This window comes from Mobula birostris, chromosome 10 (assembly GCF_030028105.1).
Source record: "Mobula birostris isolate sMobBir1 chromosome 10, sMobBir1.hap1, whole genome shotgun sequence".
In the NCBI taxonomy this organism is placed as follows: Eukaryota; Metazoa; Chordata; class Chondrichthyes; order Myliobatiformes; family Myliobatidae; genus Mobula; species Mobula birostris.
In genome coordinates, this window is record NC_092379.1 from 128,304,378 (window position 1) to 128,322,164 (window position 17,787).

At 42.1% G+C, this 17,787-nt stretch overlaps 1 protein-coding gene across 2 annotated transcripts in view; it reads right to left on the reverse strand.

Annotated features, from left to right (window-relative positions):
* eda2r (ectodysplasin A2 receptor) overlaps positions 1-17,787 on the reverse strand; it is an 84,615-nt gene that overhangs the window by 53,513 nt on the left and 13,315 nt on the right. For both annotated transcript variants that reach the window (XM_072271318.1, XM_072271316.1), the window contains exon 2: positions 17,001-17,075. In XM_072271318.1, the coding sequence (XP_072127419.1) occupies positions 17,001-17,039 (39 nt within the window). In that variant the 5' untranslated portion in view covers positions 17,040-17,075. The remainder of the gene's footprint in view (positions 1-17,000; positions 17,076-17,787) is intronic.

Consider the following 17,787-nt stretch of genomic DNA (forward strand, 5'->3'; position numbering starts at 1 on the left):
CTCTGTTCTAAATGGACATCGCTCTATTCTGAGGCTGTGCCCTCTGGTCCTAGACTCACCTACTATAGAAAACATCCTCCCAACATCCACTCTTTCTAGGCTTTACAATATTCAAAAGGTTTCAATAAGATCCCCCTTATCCTTCTAAACTCCAGTGAGTACAGGCTCAGAGCTGCCAAATGCTCCTCATATGTTAACCCCTTCATTCCTGGAATCATCTTCATTAACCTCCTCTAGACTCTCTCCAATGGCAACACATTCTTTCTGAGATATGGGGCCCAAAACTGTTGACAATATTCCTAGTGCAGCCTGACCTGTGTCTTATAAAGACTCAGCACTATTTCCTTGCTTTTATATTCCCCTTGAAATAAATGCCAACATTGCATTTGCCTTCTTTACCACAGACTCAACCTGTGAATTAATCTTTTGGGAGTCTTGCACGAAAACTCCTAAGTCCCTTTGCATCTTTGGTGTTTGAATCATCTCCTCATTTAGATAATAGTCTGCACTGTTGTTCCTTTTACCAAAATACATTGTCATACATTTCCCAACACTGCCACTTTTTTGGCTATTCTTCCAATTTGTCTAAATCCTGCTGCAACTGTATTGCTTCCTCAGCACCACCTACCCCTCCATCTATCTTCACGTCATCCACAAACAACAATGTGAAAGGTAGCCACCCCAATATTGATCCCTGAGGAACACTACTAGTCACTGGTAGCCAACCAGAAAAGGTCCCCTTTACAGGTGTCCCCACTTTTCGAACGTTCGCTTTACAAAACCTCACTATTACGAAAGACCTACATTAGTTCCCTGTTTTCGCTTTCAGAAGATGTTTTCACTGTTACGAAAAAAAAGCAGCGCGCGATAAAAAATTCAGCGCACGCCCCGAGCAGCCGCTCCTCCCCGGGAACTGCATTCTAGCCAGCATTGCTTAAACACGTGCCTGTGAGCAGCCGTTAACAAGGTGAGTTCTAAGGTATCGGAAAAGCCTAAAAGAGCTCGTAAGGGTGTTACACTTAGTGTAAAACTAGACATAATTAAGTGTTTTGATCGTGGTGAACAAGGACAAAGTGAGTTTGGCTTGTGGAAGTTGACAAAGATGATGTTGAAGAGGTTTTCGCATCCCATGAGCAAGAACTGATAGATGAAGAGCTGATGCAATTGGAAGAAGAAAGGATAACAATCGAAACCGAATGCAGTACCGAACTGAACGTAAAGCAACTGCGTGAGATTTTTGCTGCAATGATAAAGTACGACTTTAATTTTGAAAGGGTACGTAGATTTAGGGGATATTTGCAAGATGGTTTGAGTCCTTACAAAGAACTGTATGATTGAAAAATGCGCAAGGCTCAGCAGTCAAGCAAGCCTTCCACATCAGCCACAGCAGACGACGAACCTCGACCTTCAACATCAAGGCGGGCAGTCATAGGAGAAGATGAGCTGCCTGCCCTAATGGAAACAAACGACGAGATGACACCCCAGTGTCCTACCACCCCAACACCCAGGCCACGGACAGATACCGATTCGCGGAAAATGCAGCAGTAGCCGGGAGGCACACAGCACATCTTTAAGAAAAAAGCCAAAATAAACTTGTTAATTAATTAGGTACTGCCTGACATGTAATTGTCGGCCCAGATCAGAAACGATGCAATCGGAAATCAGCACCGATCTGGGCTGACAATTACGTGCCGGGCGGCACCTAATTAATTAGCATGTTCATTTCGGCTTTTTTCTTAAAGATGTGCTGTACTATTCTACGTTCTATGTTTATAGCGAAGACTGATGCAAAAAACTCTGTAAATTCATCTGCCATTTCTTTGACCACCATTACTACCTCATCAGCATCGTTTTCCAGTGGTCCAATATCAACCCTCACCTCCCTTTTACTCTTTATATAACTGGAAAAAAAAACTTTTAGTATCTTGCTTTATATTATTGGCTAGTTTGCCCTCATATTTCATCTTTTCCTTTCTTATAGTTTTTTTAGTTGCCTTTTGTTGGATTTTAAAATATTCCCAATCATCCAATTTCCCATTCACTTTTGCTCCCTTATATGCCCTTTCCTTGGCTTTTATGCAGTCCTCAACTTGCCTTGTCAGCCACGGTTGCCTACCCCTGCCATCTGAGAACAATTTCTTCTGTGGGACATATCTATCCTGTGCCTTGTGAAATATTCCCAGCAACTTCTGCCACTGCTCTGCCATCATCCCCACCAGCATCCTCCTCCAATCTACTTGGGCAAGCTCCTCTCCCATGCCTTTGACATTACCTTTAGATTCTCTTTTAAAGAAAACTCTTTAGATTCTGGACTAGTTCCTGAGGATTGGAGGGTGGCTAATGTAACCTCACTTTTTAAAAAAGGAGGGAGAGAGAAACCAGGGAATTATAGACCGGTTAGCCTAACATCGGTGGTGGGGAAACTGCTAGAGTCAGTAATCAAAGATGTGATAACAGCACATTTGGAAAGCGGTGAAATCATTGGACAAAGTCAGCATGGATTTGTGAAAGGAAAATCATGCCTGATGAATCTCATAGAATTTTTTGAGGATGTAACTAGTAGAGTGGATAGGGGAGAACCAGTGGATGTGATATATTTGGATTTTCAAAAGGCTTTTGACAAGGTCCCACACAGGAGATTAGTGTGCAAGCTTAAAGCACACGGTATTGGGGGTAAGGTATTGATGTGGATAGAGAGTTGGTTGGCAGACAGGAAGCAAAGAGTGGGAATAAACGGGAATGGTAGGCAGTGACTAGTGGGGTACCACAAGGCTCAGTGCTGGGACCCCAGTTGTTTACAATATATATTAATGACTTGGATGAGGGAATTAAATGCAGCATCTCCAAGTTTGCGGATGACACGAAGCTGGGTGGCAGTGTTAGCTGTGAGGAGGATGCTAAGAAGATGCAGGGTGACTTGGATAGGTTAGGTGAGTGGGCAAATTCATGGCAGATGCAATTTAATGTGGATAACTGTGAAGTTATCTACTTTGGTGGCAAAAACAGGAAAACAGATTATTATCTGAATGGTGGCCGATTAGGAAAAGGGGAGGTGCAACAAGACCTGGCTGTCATTATACACCAGTCATTGAAAGTGGGCAATGCAGGTACAGCAGGTGGTGAAAAAGGCGAATGGTATGCTGGCATTTATAGCAAGAGGATTCGAGTACAGGAGCAGGGAGGTACTACTGCAGTTGTACAAGGCCTTAGTGAGACCACACCTGGAGTATTGTGTGCAGTTTTGGTCCCCTAGCCTGAGGAAAGACATCTTTGCCATAGAGGGAGTACAAAGAAGGTTCACCAGATTGATTCCTGGGATGGCAGGACTTTCATATGATGAAAGACTGGATGAACTAGGCTTATACTCGTTGGAATTTAGAAGATTGAGGGGGGATCTGATTGAAACGTATAAAATCCTAAAGGGATTGGACAGGCTAGATGCAGGAAGATTGTTCCTGATGTTGGGGAAGTCCAGAACGAGGGGTCACAGTTTAAGGATAAAGGGGAAGCCTTTTAGGACCGAGATTAGGAAAAACTTCTTCACACAGAGAGTGGTGAATCTGTGGAATTCTCTGTCACAGGAAACAGTTGAGGCCAGTTCATTGGCTATATTTAAGAGGGAGTTAGATATGGCCCTTGTGGCTAAAGGGATCAGGGGGTATGGAGGGAAGGCTGGTGCAGGGTTCTGAGTTGGATGATCAGCCATGATTATACTGAATAGCGGTGCAGGCTCGAAGGGCCGAATGGCCTACTCCTGCACCTATTTTCTATGTTTACCTTTATTCCACTGTGATACTGCTATGTGTGACTCATGTTTCTCCCTCTCAAATTGTAGTATGAAGCGAGGAATAGGCCCTTTCAGCTGCAACATCCAGCAAGCCCCAGTAACTCCGATTTAAACCTAACCTAATCACGGGATAATTTCCAATGACTGATGAACCTAACCTTTGTCTTTGGACTGAGGAAGAAAAGCGAAGGACCTGGAGAAAACCCATGCATTCCATTGGGAGAGCAAAGAAACTCCTTACAGAGGACACTGCGATAATATTCTCGTCCTCCAGAAATGAATGCTAACTTTCCATTTGCATTTCTTACCACTGACTCAACCTGCAAGTCAACCTTTAGGGAAGAAGAACTCCCAAGTCCCTTTGCACCTCTGTTTTTTTAATTTTCCTCCCCGCCTAGAAGATACTTTACACCTTTATTCCTTCTACCAAAGTGCATGATCATACACTTCACTACACTATATTCAATCTGCCACTTCTTTGCCAATTCTCCCAATCTTTCCAAGTCCTCCAGCAGAATCCGTGCTTTCTCAACATGACATGACCATCCACCTATTTTTGTATCATCTACAGACTTGACCACAAAACTATCAAATGTTCACCCAGTCATGAACATATTACGTGAAAAAGAGCGGTCTTAATACAGTCCCCTGTGGCACACCACTACACCTGTAAGGCAACCAGAAAAGGACCCCTTTTTCCCCACTCTTTGCCTCCTTCCAGCCAGCTAATCTTCTACCCATGCTTCCTGCAATATCATTGCTCTTACCTTGCTAAAGCAGTCTCATCTGCAGCACTGAGACAAAGGCCTTCTGAAAATCCAAGCAAACAATATCCACTGACTCTCCTTTCTCTATCCTGCCTGTTATTTCCTCAAAGAATTCCAACAGATTTGTCAAGCAGGATTTCCCCTTAAGGAAACCATGCTGACTTTGGCATATTTTATCATGTGCCACCGAGTACCCCAAAACCTCATCCTTAATAATTCATTCCAATATCTTCTCAACCACTGAGTCAGGCTAACTGGCCTATCATTTCCTATCTTCTGCCTCCCTCCCTTATTAAAGAGTGGAGTGACATTTACAATTTTCCAGTCCTTGGGAACCATTTCAGAAGCTAGTGATTCTTGAAATATCATTACTAATGCCTCCACAATCTCTTCAGAACTCTGGAGTGTAGTCAATCTGGTCCAGGTAACTTATAAAACGCGTAGCTTCCCAAGTATCTTCTCCTTAGTAACAGCGTCTATATCTACTTCTGTCCCCTAACACTCTTGAATTTCTGCCATACTGCTAGTGCAGTCCACAGTGAAGAGTGACGCAAAATACTTGCTGTCCGTTATTTCTTTGTCCCCAATTATTACCACTCCAACATCATTTTCCAGTGGTCCAATATGTGTTCTGTCCCACTGTTACTTTTGGTAAAAACCTTTTGGCATCTTCATTTAAATTATTGGCTAGCTTACCTTCATATTTCATCTTTTCTCTCATTATGGCTTTTTTAAAATTGCCTTTTGTTGGTTTTTAAAATCTTCCCAATCCTCTAACATTCCACTAATCCTTACCATATTATATGTCCTCTCTTTTGCTTTTATGCTTTCTTTGACTTCCCTCATCTCCCACAGTTACCTCATCCTCCCTTTAGAATACTTCATCTTTAGAGTGCATCTATCATGCACCTTCTGAATTGCCCCCAGAAACTCCAGACATAGCTGTTCTGCCGTCATCCTTAATAGTGTCCCCTTCCGATCAACTTTAGCCAGATCCCCTCTCATGCCTCTGTAATTCCTTTTACTCCACTGTAATGCGGACACATCTGAGTTTATCTTCCCTCTCTCACTGCAGGGTGAATTCTATCATATTATGATCATTGGCTCTTAAGGGTTCCTTTACCTTGAGCTCCCTAATCAAAAGTGGTTCATTGCATAACACCAAATACAGAATTGACTTTCCCCTAGCCGGCTGAGCTACAAGTTGGTCTAAAAAGCTATCTCATAGGCATTCTACAAGCACCCTCTCTTGGGATCCAGCACTTCCCTGATTTTCCCAACCTACCCACACATTGAATTCCTTTATGATTATCGTAACATTGCCCTTCTTACATGCATTTTCTATTTCCTGTACAACGGTCTCTTTTTTTAAAAAGAAAACAGCTGCACAGATCAACTATTGCTCTGAGCAGGAAATTTTTACATGGCCTGAAATCTGCGTGGCACATTAAATGTTAACATGATCTAAAAGAAAATCTCAGCTGTGCAGCAACAAAGGCTATCTGTGCTGGAGTATTTCAGATTTTCGCAGTCACGCACCCATGCAGGTTAGAGCGAACAGTGCTCTCGTTGAAATCTGTATTCCACATCCCATATTGCTCCTGTCAGAATCTTTTTACCGTTGTACTTTCTTAACTCTACCCACAAGAATTGTACTTCTTCCAATCCTATGTCACCTCTTTCTAACAGAGCCACCTCACCCTTTCTGCCTACCTCACTATCCTTTTGATACGATGAGTATCCTTGGACGCTAAGCTCCCAATTATAGTCTTCATTCAGCCACGACTCAGTGATGCCCACAACATCATACCTGCCATCTCTAACTGCTACAACACCATCCACTTTATTCCATATGCTCAATGCATTCAAATATAATGTCTTCAGTCCAGTATTCATCACCCTTTTCAATTTTGCCCTATCGTTACCCTGCAACCCATCCCACTGACTGCAGTTTTGCCCTATCATCTTCCTCAGTCTCACTACACAGTCCAACTACTTGCATAAAATCTGCCCCACCTTCAGCCCTATTATTTCAATTCCCATCCCACTCATTACACAAGGTAGACTTGGCTCCTTGTGGTATCATTATATTTGTCACTTCTTTTAAAAAAGAAACAAATCTATTCAAAGTGTAAATTATATAGACACATATAAATATTTTAGCCCCTTTGTACGACATCTGATGTACAATATACACCATTATAAATATAACTCAATGTGCAGTACAGACTATTCAGCCCATGATATTGTATTGACCTTTTAACCTACTCTAAGATCAATCTAACCCTTTCCTCCCACATAGCCCTCCAATTTATATCATCCATGAACATATCTAAAAGTCTCTTAAATGTCCCTAATGTATCTGCCTCTACCATCATTCCTGGTGGTGTGGTCCATGCACCCACCACTCTGTAAAAAAAAACTTACCATTGACATCCCCCTATACTTTCCTTCAAGGATGCATCTTTGAATCTGGATGAGTCTGCTGCAGTTGTTACTGACTTCATTAAACCCTGTGTGGATGAGGGTGTACCTATAAAGACTTACTGTACATTCCCAAACCAAAAGCCGTGGATGAACCAGGAAGTACGTCGTCTGCTGAAGGCTAGGTCTGTGACATTTAAGTCCGGTAACCCAGGCCTGTACCGGAAAACCAGGTATGATTTGCAAAGGGCTATTTCAAGGATGAAGGGACAATTTCAAACGAGCTTGGAGGCGATATCAGATGCATGGCAACTCTGGCAGGGTTTGCAAGACATTACTTCCTACAAAGAGAAACCCAGTAGTATGAATGGCAGCGATGCTTCACTACCAGATGAACTCAACGCCTTCTATGCACGCTTTGAAAGGGAGAACACATCTACAGCTGTGGCAGATGCAATCTCCATGGCTCTTCACACGGCTTTAGACCACCTAGGCAACACAAACACCTACGTCAGGATGCTGATCATCGACTATAGCTCAGTATTTAATACCATCATTCCCACAATCCTAATTGAGAAGTTGCAGAACCTGGGCCTCTGTACCTCCCTCTGCAATTGGATCCTCGACTTCCTAACCGGTAGACCACAGTCTGTGTGGATTGGTGATTACATATCCTCTTCGCTGACGATCAACACTGGCGCACCTCAGGGGTGCGCGCTTAGCCCACTGCTCTACTCTCTGTATACACATGACTACGTGGCTAGGAATAGCTCAAACACTATCTACAAATCTGCTGACAATATAACCATTGTTGGGAGAATCTCAGGTGGTGACGAGAGGTGTACTGGAGTGAGATATGCCAACTAGTGGAATAGTGCCGCAGCAACAACCTGGCACTCAACGTCAGTAAGACGAAAGAGCTGATTGTGGACTTCAGGAAGGGTAAGACAAAGGAACACGTACCAATTCTCATAGAGGGATCAGAAGTAGAGAGAGTGAGCAGTTTCAAGTTCCTGGGTGTCAAGATCTCTGAGGATCTAACCTGGTCCCAACACATTGATGTAGTCATAAAGAAGGCAAGACAGCAGCTATACTTTATTAGGAGTTTGAAGCGATTTGGTATGTCAACAAATACGCTCAAAAACATCTATAGTTGTACCGTGGAGAGCATTCTGACAGGCTGCATCACTGTCTGGTATGGAGGGATTACCGCACGGGACTGAAAGAAATTGCAGAAGGTTATAAATCTAGTCAGCTCCATCTTGGGCACTAGCCTACAAACTATCCAGGCCATCTTTAGGAAGCGGTGTCTCAGAAAGGCAGCGTCCACTATTAAAGACCTCCAGCACCCAGGGCATGCCTTTTTCTCACTGTTACCATCAGCTAGGAGGTACAGAAGCCTGAATGCACACACTCAGTGATTCAGGAACAGCTTCTTCCCCTCTGCCATCCAATTCCTAAATGGACTTTGAAGCTTTGGAAACTACCTCACTTTTTTTAATGTACAGTATTTCTGTTTTTGCACATTTTTTAATAATCTATTCAATATACATAATTGATGTACTTGTTTATTTATTACGCTCATTTTATTTATTTTATTTTTTCTTTCTGCTAGACTATGTATTGCATTGAACTGTTGCTGCTAAGTTAACAAATTTCACATCACATGCTGGTGATAATAAACCTGATCCTGATTCTCATCTTCAAATTATGTCTCCTTGTATTAGCCTTTTAAAACATTTACATCCTGTGAAAAAAGTATTTGGCTATATACTCAATCTAAGCCACTATAAATCTTGTATACCTCTATCAAGTCACCTATCATCCTCCTTTGCTCCAAAGAGAAAAACCTTTTGTTCACTCAACCTATCCTTGTAGGATCTCTCATCAATCCAAGTAGTATCCTGGTAAATCTCCTTCGCAGCCTTTCTAAAGCTTCCATATCCTTCCTGTAATGAGGCAGCCAGAACTGAACACAATATTCCACGTGTGGTCTAACCAGGGTTCTCTAGAGCTGCAACATTACCTTACAGCTCTTGACCTCAATCAATTTACATAATGGTTTTTCTTAAGGGAGATCCTCAACAGCAAGCATGTATTAGTTGCTCCAAGTATTCATTCCAGGTGCTTTCAAGTCTTATTCATCTCCTCTTCTGAGTAGGTCTGTTATCTACTCAATATGTAGTTCCCAACATCTCCACCCAGTGCTGACTATATCATAAAACCAATGCTACACATTGAATTCTGTCCTGGTGATGGGTATCAACCTGAAACGTCAACTGCTTATTTCTTTTCCATAGATGCTGCCTGACCTGCTGAGTTCCTCCAACATTTGGGTGTTGCTTTCCCAGCATCTGAAGATTTTCTCCTGTTTGACACTGAATTCTCTTTCTCAACATGTTCTTTCTCACTACGTCAGGGGAATCATGCGGACATGTTAAATGCTCCATTCGAACCTTATAGCTTCTATTGTTCAAATTCAGTGTAGCTCCTGACTCCTAGTATTTCTATAATCTCTCCACATCTTCATGTTAAAGAACCCCCTTGCCTTGGTATTCCGAGCACACTCATAATGTCTCCCCTTTGAATTTCTCGTTTCCAACCCTGTAACCTGAGAGCCACTGCTTCTGGCTTTTCTTCTCTTCGTTCATCAATTCTTCCAAATCAGACCACGTCAAGCACGGCCCAGCATTAAGCCATTCGCATCAGAGTGTGCCTGGATTGAAGGATGACCGTGAACATGAATAATACCACAGGCAACACAGACCCCTTATCCACCAATCAGTCAACCTTCCCATTAGAATAAAGTAGTATGTGGTGTGTGAAACTGTTGGATTCTGTTAGAAAAGAGGAACAAGACCAACTGTGTTTATGGGAATCATGGAGCATTTGGAAATCACTTACTCATGGCCTGCGAAAGCTGCCTTGGTAGCAGTAATGGTCCACTCAGCGTGACCCAAATGGCAATAGGTCCAACCACTTTGAGTGGCAATTAATCAGCAGATGGGATCCCTTCTTTTCCATTGAAAGATGTCAACGTGTACCTGTTGAAGGGAGGTAATCGGCCATGTCCAACTGGGGGCAGCTCTAACCTCGAGGGCTGATACAACAGAACCATATATAAACTCTCCTGATGATATCAGGCTAGAGCTCCCACTGTCACTTAAGAACAATGTTGCACATGCTGAAAGTAGATATCCTTCAGAACATGTGCTTAAGATCCCTGAAGGTGTCACTGGAGCCAAGGGCTTTTCAAGTTTATAAGAACTTCAGAGGTATAAATAAAATAGACAGTCAGAATCTTCACTCCAGGGTAAAAAAGTCAAGTATAGTTATAGTTAGGACATAGTTATACTTTACTTTGAGATACAGTAAACGAGCCTGCAGTACACAAATACATACACCCATATTTCCAATTAACCTACTAGCCCATACATCTTTGGAACGTGGGAGGAAGCCAGAGCACCCAGAAAAAACTCACACAGTCACAGGGACAATAAACAAGCTCCTTACAGACAGCGATGGAAATTGAACCTAGGTTACTGGTGCTGTAATAGTGCTATGCTAACCACTACACTACTGTGCCACCTGATATAAGGTGGGGTGAGGGGAGTATAATGGAGATGTTTAGGGCAAGTTTAAAATATAAACATAGAGAATGGCAGGTGTCCGGAAATGGCTGCCTGGAAGACAGATGGAAGCAGACAGTGGTGTTTAAAACATAAATATGCAGGGCATGGAGGGATAAATCACGTACAGGGAAACTGTTTAATTCAGCATCATGATCAGCACGGACACTGAGGACTCAAAACCTCTTCCTGTTCTGTACTGTCCTATTCTATACAAGCCATTCTCTGCAATAGTTGCACAGACAATTAGTGCTGAGACAATGGAAGTGTTGTGTTTTCTCTTGGAAAAGTGATTTTATACCTCAATGTTGGCATGTAGCACGATTATATAGATTGTGCCATTCAGACAATGCTCTTAATTTGGTTGTATGTATGTTTTATGGTTAGGTTTAGTATGCAAGTCCCTCAACACATCAGATGATGGGTGCAGTGTGTACTGACAGATTACCCAGTAAATCAGTACTTTCTAACCAAGTGTATGTTTTTAATTTTATAAATTTTATTGTTTTACAGTGGGCCTATGAAGTTTATGAACCCTGTTGAATTTATGAACTCTGTTTCTGCATAAGTATGAGCTAAAATATGATTAGATCTTCATGCAAGACCTAAAACAAGATAAAGATAACTCAATTGAATAAATAACACAAAACACATTATACTCATTCATTTATTTATTGAGAAAAATGATCCAATGTAATATGTGTTTGTTGGAAAAAAATGTGAACCTCTGGTGCAATGACTTCATTATGGCCTGGTATAGGAATGCTAATGCTTTTGAGCAGAAAAATCCTACAAAAGGTAGTGGAATCGGCCCAGTACATCACGGGTAAAACCCTCCCAACCATTGAGCACATCTACATGAAACATTGCCATAGAAAAGCATCAATCATCAAAGATCCTGGCCACTAAGGCATGCTCTTTCCTCACTGCTGCCAATAGGTACAAGGTACCAGGTTCAAGAACAATCACTACCCTTCAACCAGCGGGCTCTTGAAAAAAAGGGGATAGCTACAGTCATTTAAGGACTCTTGGTATTTTGTTATTTCATGCTCGTTATTTATATCTGCATTTGCAGTTTGTTTACAGATTATAGTTCCTGATGTTTACAGTTACTGTTCTATAGATTTGCTAAGCATATCTGCATGAAAAAGAATCTTATGTGGTGAGATGTAGGTAACCTGATGATAAATTTTACTTTGAACTTTGATATAAATGACCTGCAGTAAAAGTTGAAACAGGTAGCAAGTTGAACTTGCCACACTTCAAGTGCATAGATAAGCACTTGAGATGTTGAGGCATTAAGGGCTACAGACCAGTTGGTGATAAATGGGATTAATAGCTTTAATATTTTATTTTCAAAACAAAAGCAATGAAATCAACAAGAATATACCAGCTCAGACATGTGTAAAAATGAAATAAGCAAAAAAAAAGGGACATAAACATTAGAGGAATGCCTATTGTGCAAGGGCTGAAAAATACTAAACATTAAATCTCAAATGAGGGCCGTGAGAAATCAACTGGGGGGAAATTGTTCATCCGCCCCCAGCCTCGTCCAGGTAGGCAAAAAATGAATCCCAGGTAGCTGAAAAATTTTTAATTGATTAGTTCTCAAGAATGTGAGTCTCTCCATCTGTATGACTGAGATCATGTCAGTCATCCATCTCCAAAAGGAAGGGGGACAGGGTGATTTCCATTCCCTCAACTTAAGTCTTTTGGCGACAGTCATCCCCAGCATCAGAGACTGCTGCATGGCTGTAGAGAAGCAAATAGCAGATTGCGAACAGCCAAAGACAGCGAGACCAGCTTCCAAGGGGAAGGATCTTTTATAGGCCTTTGAGTACCAGTCAAATAATTTGGACCAAAATCCAGTCAGTAAAGGGCAAAACCAAAAGGTGTATGACAACGTGGCCTCTGTCCCTTGGCATCTATCACACATTGGCGAGACAGAAGAGTAAATCCTGTGCAATCTAAGTTTAGAGTAGTGGAGACGGTGGACAAGTTAAAACTGGATCATTTCGTGTCTTCTGTTAACAGAGCAAGCCTGTATCATAGACAAACTCTTGTCCCAGGCAGCTTCAGGTAATTCGATGCCCAACTCCTCTCTCCAGGCGTCTCTAATCTTCATGGTAGACGCTATAGTGCAATCATCGAACAAACGAACAAACTTTAAAACGAGATGCTTGGAGTCAGGAAGGTTCTTTAAAATATCAAAAAATATATGCTTCCCTGGAAGGATTTCAAAATTACAAATCTTAGATTGAATGTAGTGTCTAATTTGTAGGTAACGAAAAAAAGTGCGAATGAGGCAGCTCAAATTTCTCTTTCAGCAGACTAAATGTTGCAATCCGTCCCTCTATGTACAGGTTTTCAATAGAAACTTGACCCTTCTCCCTCCAAGCATGGTAGGTTTTATCTGACTGTAAGGGTAGAAAGGAGTGATAGAAACAGGTTGGTGTTTGTACAGAGGTCTCTGGTAAATTCAGAACGCTCCTAATCTGATTTAGAATTCTGATGGAATTTTTCAAAACAAAACTTAAACTTTTTGAAGTCCCAGGCTTTTCTAATTTAGAGAATAACATGGCTGGCAAGGAGGAATTGACAACGGAGTTAGACTCCATACATAGCCACAAGGGAGCCCCAGGGGCTAGGTCATCTGGAGCTCCCTGTTGCCAAAACATTAGAGCCCTAGCACTGACAGCCCAATAATAGTGTCTGAATACAGGTAATCCAAATGGGATTAATATTAAATGGGTGTTTGGTGGTTGCCATGGTCAAGATGAATAATTTTCATGGTAATATTGCAGCTCTATAAAGCCCTGATTACACCACACTTGGAGTATTGCATTTATTTCACATTGCCTCATTATAGGAAGGATGTGGAAGCTTTAAGGAGGGTGTAGAAGGTTACCAGACTTCTGCCTAGATTGAGGATAATTTGGGTGGTTTGACTTTTCTCTTTTGAGGAAAAATGGATGAGATATGACTCGATAAAGGTGTATGAGATGATAAGAGGCATAAATCAAGTGATTTTCCCCATGGCAGTAACAGCTAATACGAGGGGAAATAATTTTAAGGTGATTGGAACAAAGTATAGAGGGGATGTCAAAGATAAGCTTTTTTATATACAAAGAGTGGCAGATGTATGGAAAGCGTTGCCAGGGGTAGGGGTAGGGGATACATTAGTGACATTTAAGAAACACTTTGATAGTCACATGCATGAAAAACAAAAGGAGGGCTCATTGTGAGGGATGGATTAGATTGATTTTAGACTAGATTAGGTCAGCACATGGTGGGCCAAAGGGCCTGTACTGTGCTGTGCTGCTCTATGTTCTATGCTCTATGTAAGGTGGACTAAAGGTCCTGTTCCTTTAACATTAGAATTCTAATCACTGTTCTGTGATTTCGTGTCATACAACCGTGACCCACCATCACCTCATGCTGCCTCTGCAAGAGGGACTGGACCTCTGGACCCTCTCACACCTCGGTAGGGTATATTCGTACAACTCCATCAAAGGAACATTCCTGAAAGTCCCCAACAACTTCCTCACCCATCACTGGAAAAGTCATAGTCAACAATCTGCAGCTATAAAGTACCCAGGTCCAAATAATACTGCCACCCCTCATAAGTAACTGGGTTCCACCTCCACAAATACTTTGTGCTGAGGTGCAGTACTCAAAAATGTGGTCCAAATGTGACAAATAGTCAGGCAGCCTCAGCCTCCGGAATGGCCAACTTTGGTTTGAAATTTGCCAGTGGTTTATAACCTGTGACCAGAGTGAAATGATGGCCAACAAATGACATCTGAAATTCAGTAAAGCCAAACTGATGGCCGTAACCTCTCTTGCAACCTTCACAACAAGTTTCCTCACTGAAGGCGAGGGTGTGGGAAGCAGACACAGTCAAGAACTCACTGCCCAAGTCCATCATGTAGGTGATGGCTACACCCATCCTATAACTAAAGGAATATCTTTACTTGAAGTACCTTAATCATTAAAAGGTCTTCTTCATAAGGTAACCTTGTGCAAAGCACGATTGCCACACTAACTTCGACATGTTGTCAAGGACCTGGGTGGACTCACTAATCTCTGCTGGTTGATATGCTCTTTTCAAAAGAGCCAGGGCCTCCCCTTTGTTTAACTTGCGAATGAAATTCCTATATGGTTGCTAAACTCTAGGTCCTCTGGCAAGGTCTGAAATATACTATAGACAGGAGTAAAGTTCAATACATTTGTCAGCTCTTTCACGTCCAACACCACCTTCTTCACCCCCCCCAATAGGTTTCTGCCCTTTCCTCTTTTTCTATTCCCCCCTCTTCTAACCTGGCTATTTTCAACCCCCCTCCCCTTTCTCCTATGGCCCTCTCTCCTCTCCTATCAGATTCCTTCCTCTCCAGTCCTTTACCTTTCCTTCCTGCCTGGCTTCACACATCACCTTCCAGCTATCCTCCTCCACCTCCTCCCACCAATTTTACTCTGGTACTTCCGCCCCTACCTTTCCAGTCCTAAAGAAGGGTCTCAGCCTGAAACATCAATTGTTTATTCATTTCCATGGATGCTGCCTGACCTGCTGAGTTCCTCCAGCATTTGAGTGTGTTGTATGTTGACCATTCCGATAGGAAGAGTCATTCCTATTGATTTTAAATCCTGTTTAGAAGCCTCTGGGGTGCATAAACACACATTTGTTCCACTTCAGCTGTATTTTTTGCTCTGTAATGTTAGGGAACTTCCTCTTCCACATACGACTCAGACCCAGGTATTCTTTAGGAGACTCTATATACGTGACATGGAGAGCTGTCCCTCCTGAGACAATGACGCATCTTACAATCAGTACGCGCATCCTCTTTATAGTTGATTATAATGGGAATGGTTTGCTCAACATTTCCATATTTGGTATTGTTCTAAGCAAGCTATAGGGACAAACACTTAAGTCTCGTAACCTCGTGGTGTACAGCAATAGGCTAAAGGACAACACCACGATTCCCTACTGATCTAGGCATTAAGCAATACAGACGTGCAACTCTATGGTCTCGCAAAGTTATTTATCTGACCCAGATGGACAAAATCCTCCACACGTAGCCTCCTGAGCACTTTCCCAACACCTACCAGTGTTCTTGTTTTGTCTCCAAAATGGAGAGAATATCAGCTTGAACATATAAGACACTTGAAGCACTCAATCATTAAAGACCAAAAGGTCTTCTTCATAACGAAACTTTGTGTCAAACACACAGCCCCTTGTGCACATTTATTATTTGGTAGCTGAGACTTTGCTGGTCCACATACATTTGCGGGCAGAATTACATATTTGGTACCTGCCAAGTCTGCAAATGAATCCAAATTGAGAAGCAGGTAAGGTTGTTAGCAGTTTGTTCTGAGTTCCTGTTGTTCCCATATAATTATATATTCTTATCTGTCTCAGGGACTATAACCAATCCAGTTAGCAAACCAATATGTTGGTCCATGATCAAGACCTGATCCTGTTTGAGATGGCACCTCTCCACCTACAGCTTAAGGGCAGAAGGGACTGGTCCTCGCTGATAGGAAATAGCTTGGCTCTCAAATGCAAACATGAACCCATACTTAGTAATGCCATTGTACAAGTTAAAGGAACACTTGCACAGAGGATACTGGAGATCCTCGGGCATTACTCCAGCATTATGGATTGCCGCACAATTAAAGCATAACGGCATCGATATTTGTCATCTCATGTATCATACTGAATAACGCCAGAGGTTTCCTCAACAGTTTTCAGCCCTCACCCCCAGTGTGTACCTAGTTTTGGGGTTCACCAATGGAGTCACACTGAAAACTGCTCAGGAATGCAGAGAAAATTTAAAAATGCTACAGACAACTGTGGACCTGAGTTACAGGGAATGGTTAAATAAGTTAGGAATTTATTCTCTGGAATGTAGGAGGAGGGGAGATTTGATAGAGGTATACAAAATTATAAGGGGCATAGATTGGGTAAATGCAAGCAGGATTTTCCACTGAGACAAGACTAGAGGTCATTGGTTAAGGGTGAAAGCTGAACTATTTAAGGGGAATCTGAGGGGGAACTTCTTCACTCAGAGGGTGGTGATAGTGTGAAACAAGTTACCAGCAGAAATGGTGGATGCAGGTTCGATTTGGGTGGGAGGGGAATGGAGGGCTATAGTTAAGGTGCAGGTCATTGTGAATAGACAGAATAATAGCTTGGCATGGACTAGATAGGTCAAGGGGCCTTTTTCTGTGCTGTAGTGCTCTATGATTCTTTGATCCTATGAATGTTACAAGCCATTATGTAATGATCCACACCCACGTCAATCACAATCTTCACTGAATGGCCATCCATCACACCATATGGCACACTCTGTACTTAAAATCATCTCTACAATTCCACACACTGCAAATACATACCAGGCTGAAGAAAACAAGGAGCTCGCACAGCAGTCCCATTTCCAATTCTTCTTCCTGATAGTTAGAACTTCTAACCTGAAAATCAAGCACAATTTTTATCACCTGGTTCTGGAAATCCATCAATGCATCCTTCTGACTCTTAGCTTTTCCCTTTTCCCACATTCATGTATAACTAGAGAACTTTGAAGCATGATCCAGTAGTGAATTGACTGGGTTATCTTCCTCCCCAACTGTGTTGCTGAAATTGGCTATAGCATTTATTCACACAAAGTTAAAGCAAAGCATTTGTCTTCCAAGGAAACCTGGATGCATTCTGGCACCCTGATATATGTCTATGAAGGCTCCTAGTCATCCAGGTCATTGTATATCAAGCAACAGTAAATCAAGGCAACTAGACTTGCAGTGTTGTTTAGAAGACATCTTGCCACTCATCTGAGAGGCTTCTTAATTCTAATCCATGGTGGTCAGTTTTCTGGCTTATAAACTGCATGAGTTGTTTAAAGTTATAGCCATCACATGGGGGTCATTAAACATCATAGAAGTAATGAAAGGGTCATTAGTCTTATCTACACCTAATAGAAAGGGGACATTCCTTTGACGATAACAATGTGCACATTTTGGACAGGGAGGACAGGTGGTTTGAAAGAGGAGTTAAAGAAGCCATCTTTGTCAAACTGGAAAACCCATCCCTGACCAGAGGGGTTGGGGTATGACACCAGCTATCAGATACTTACAATGCAGCTCTAGCATCTCTACCCCAGCATCTCCACAACAGTTCACACCTCCA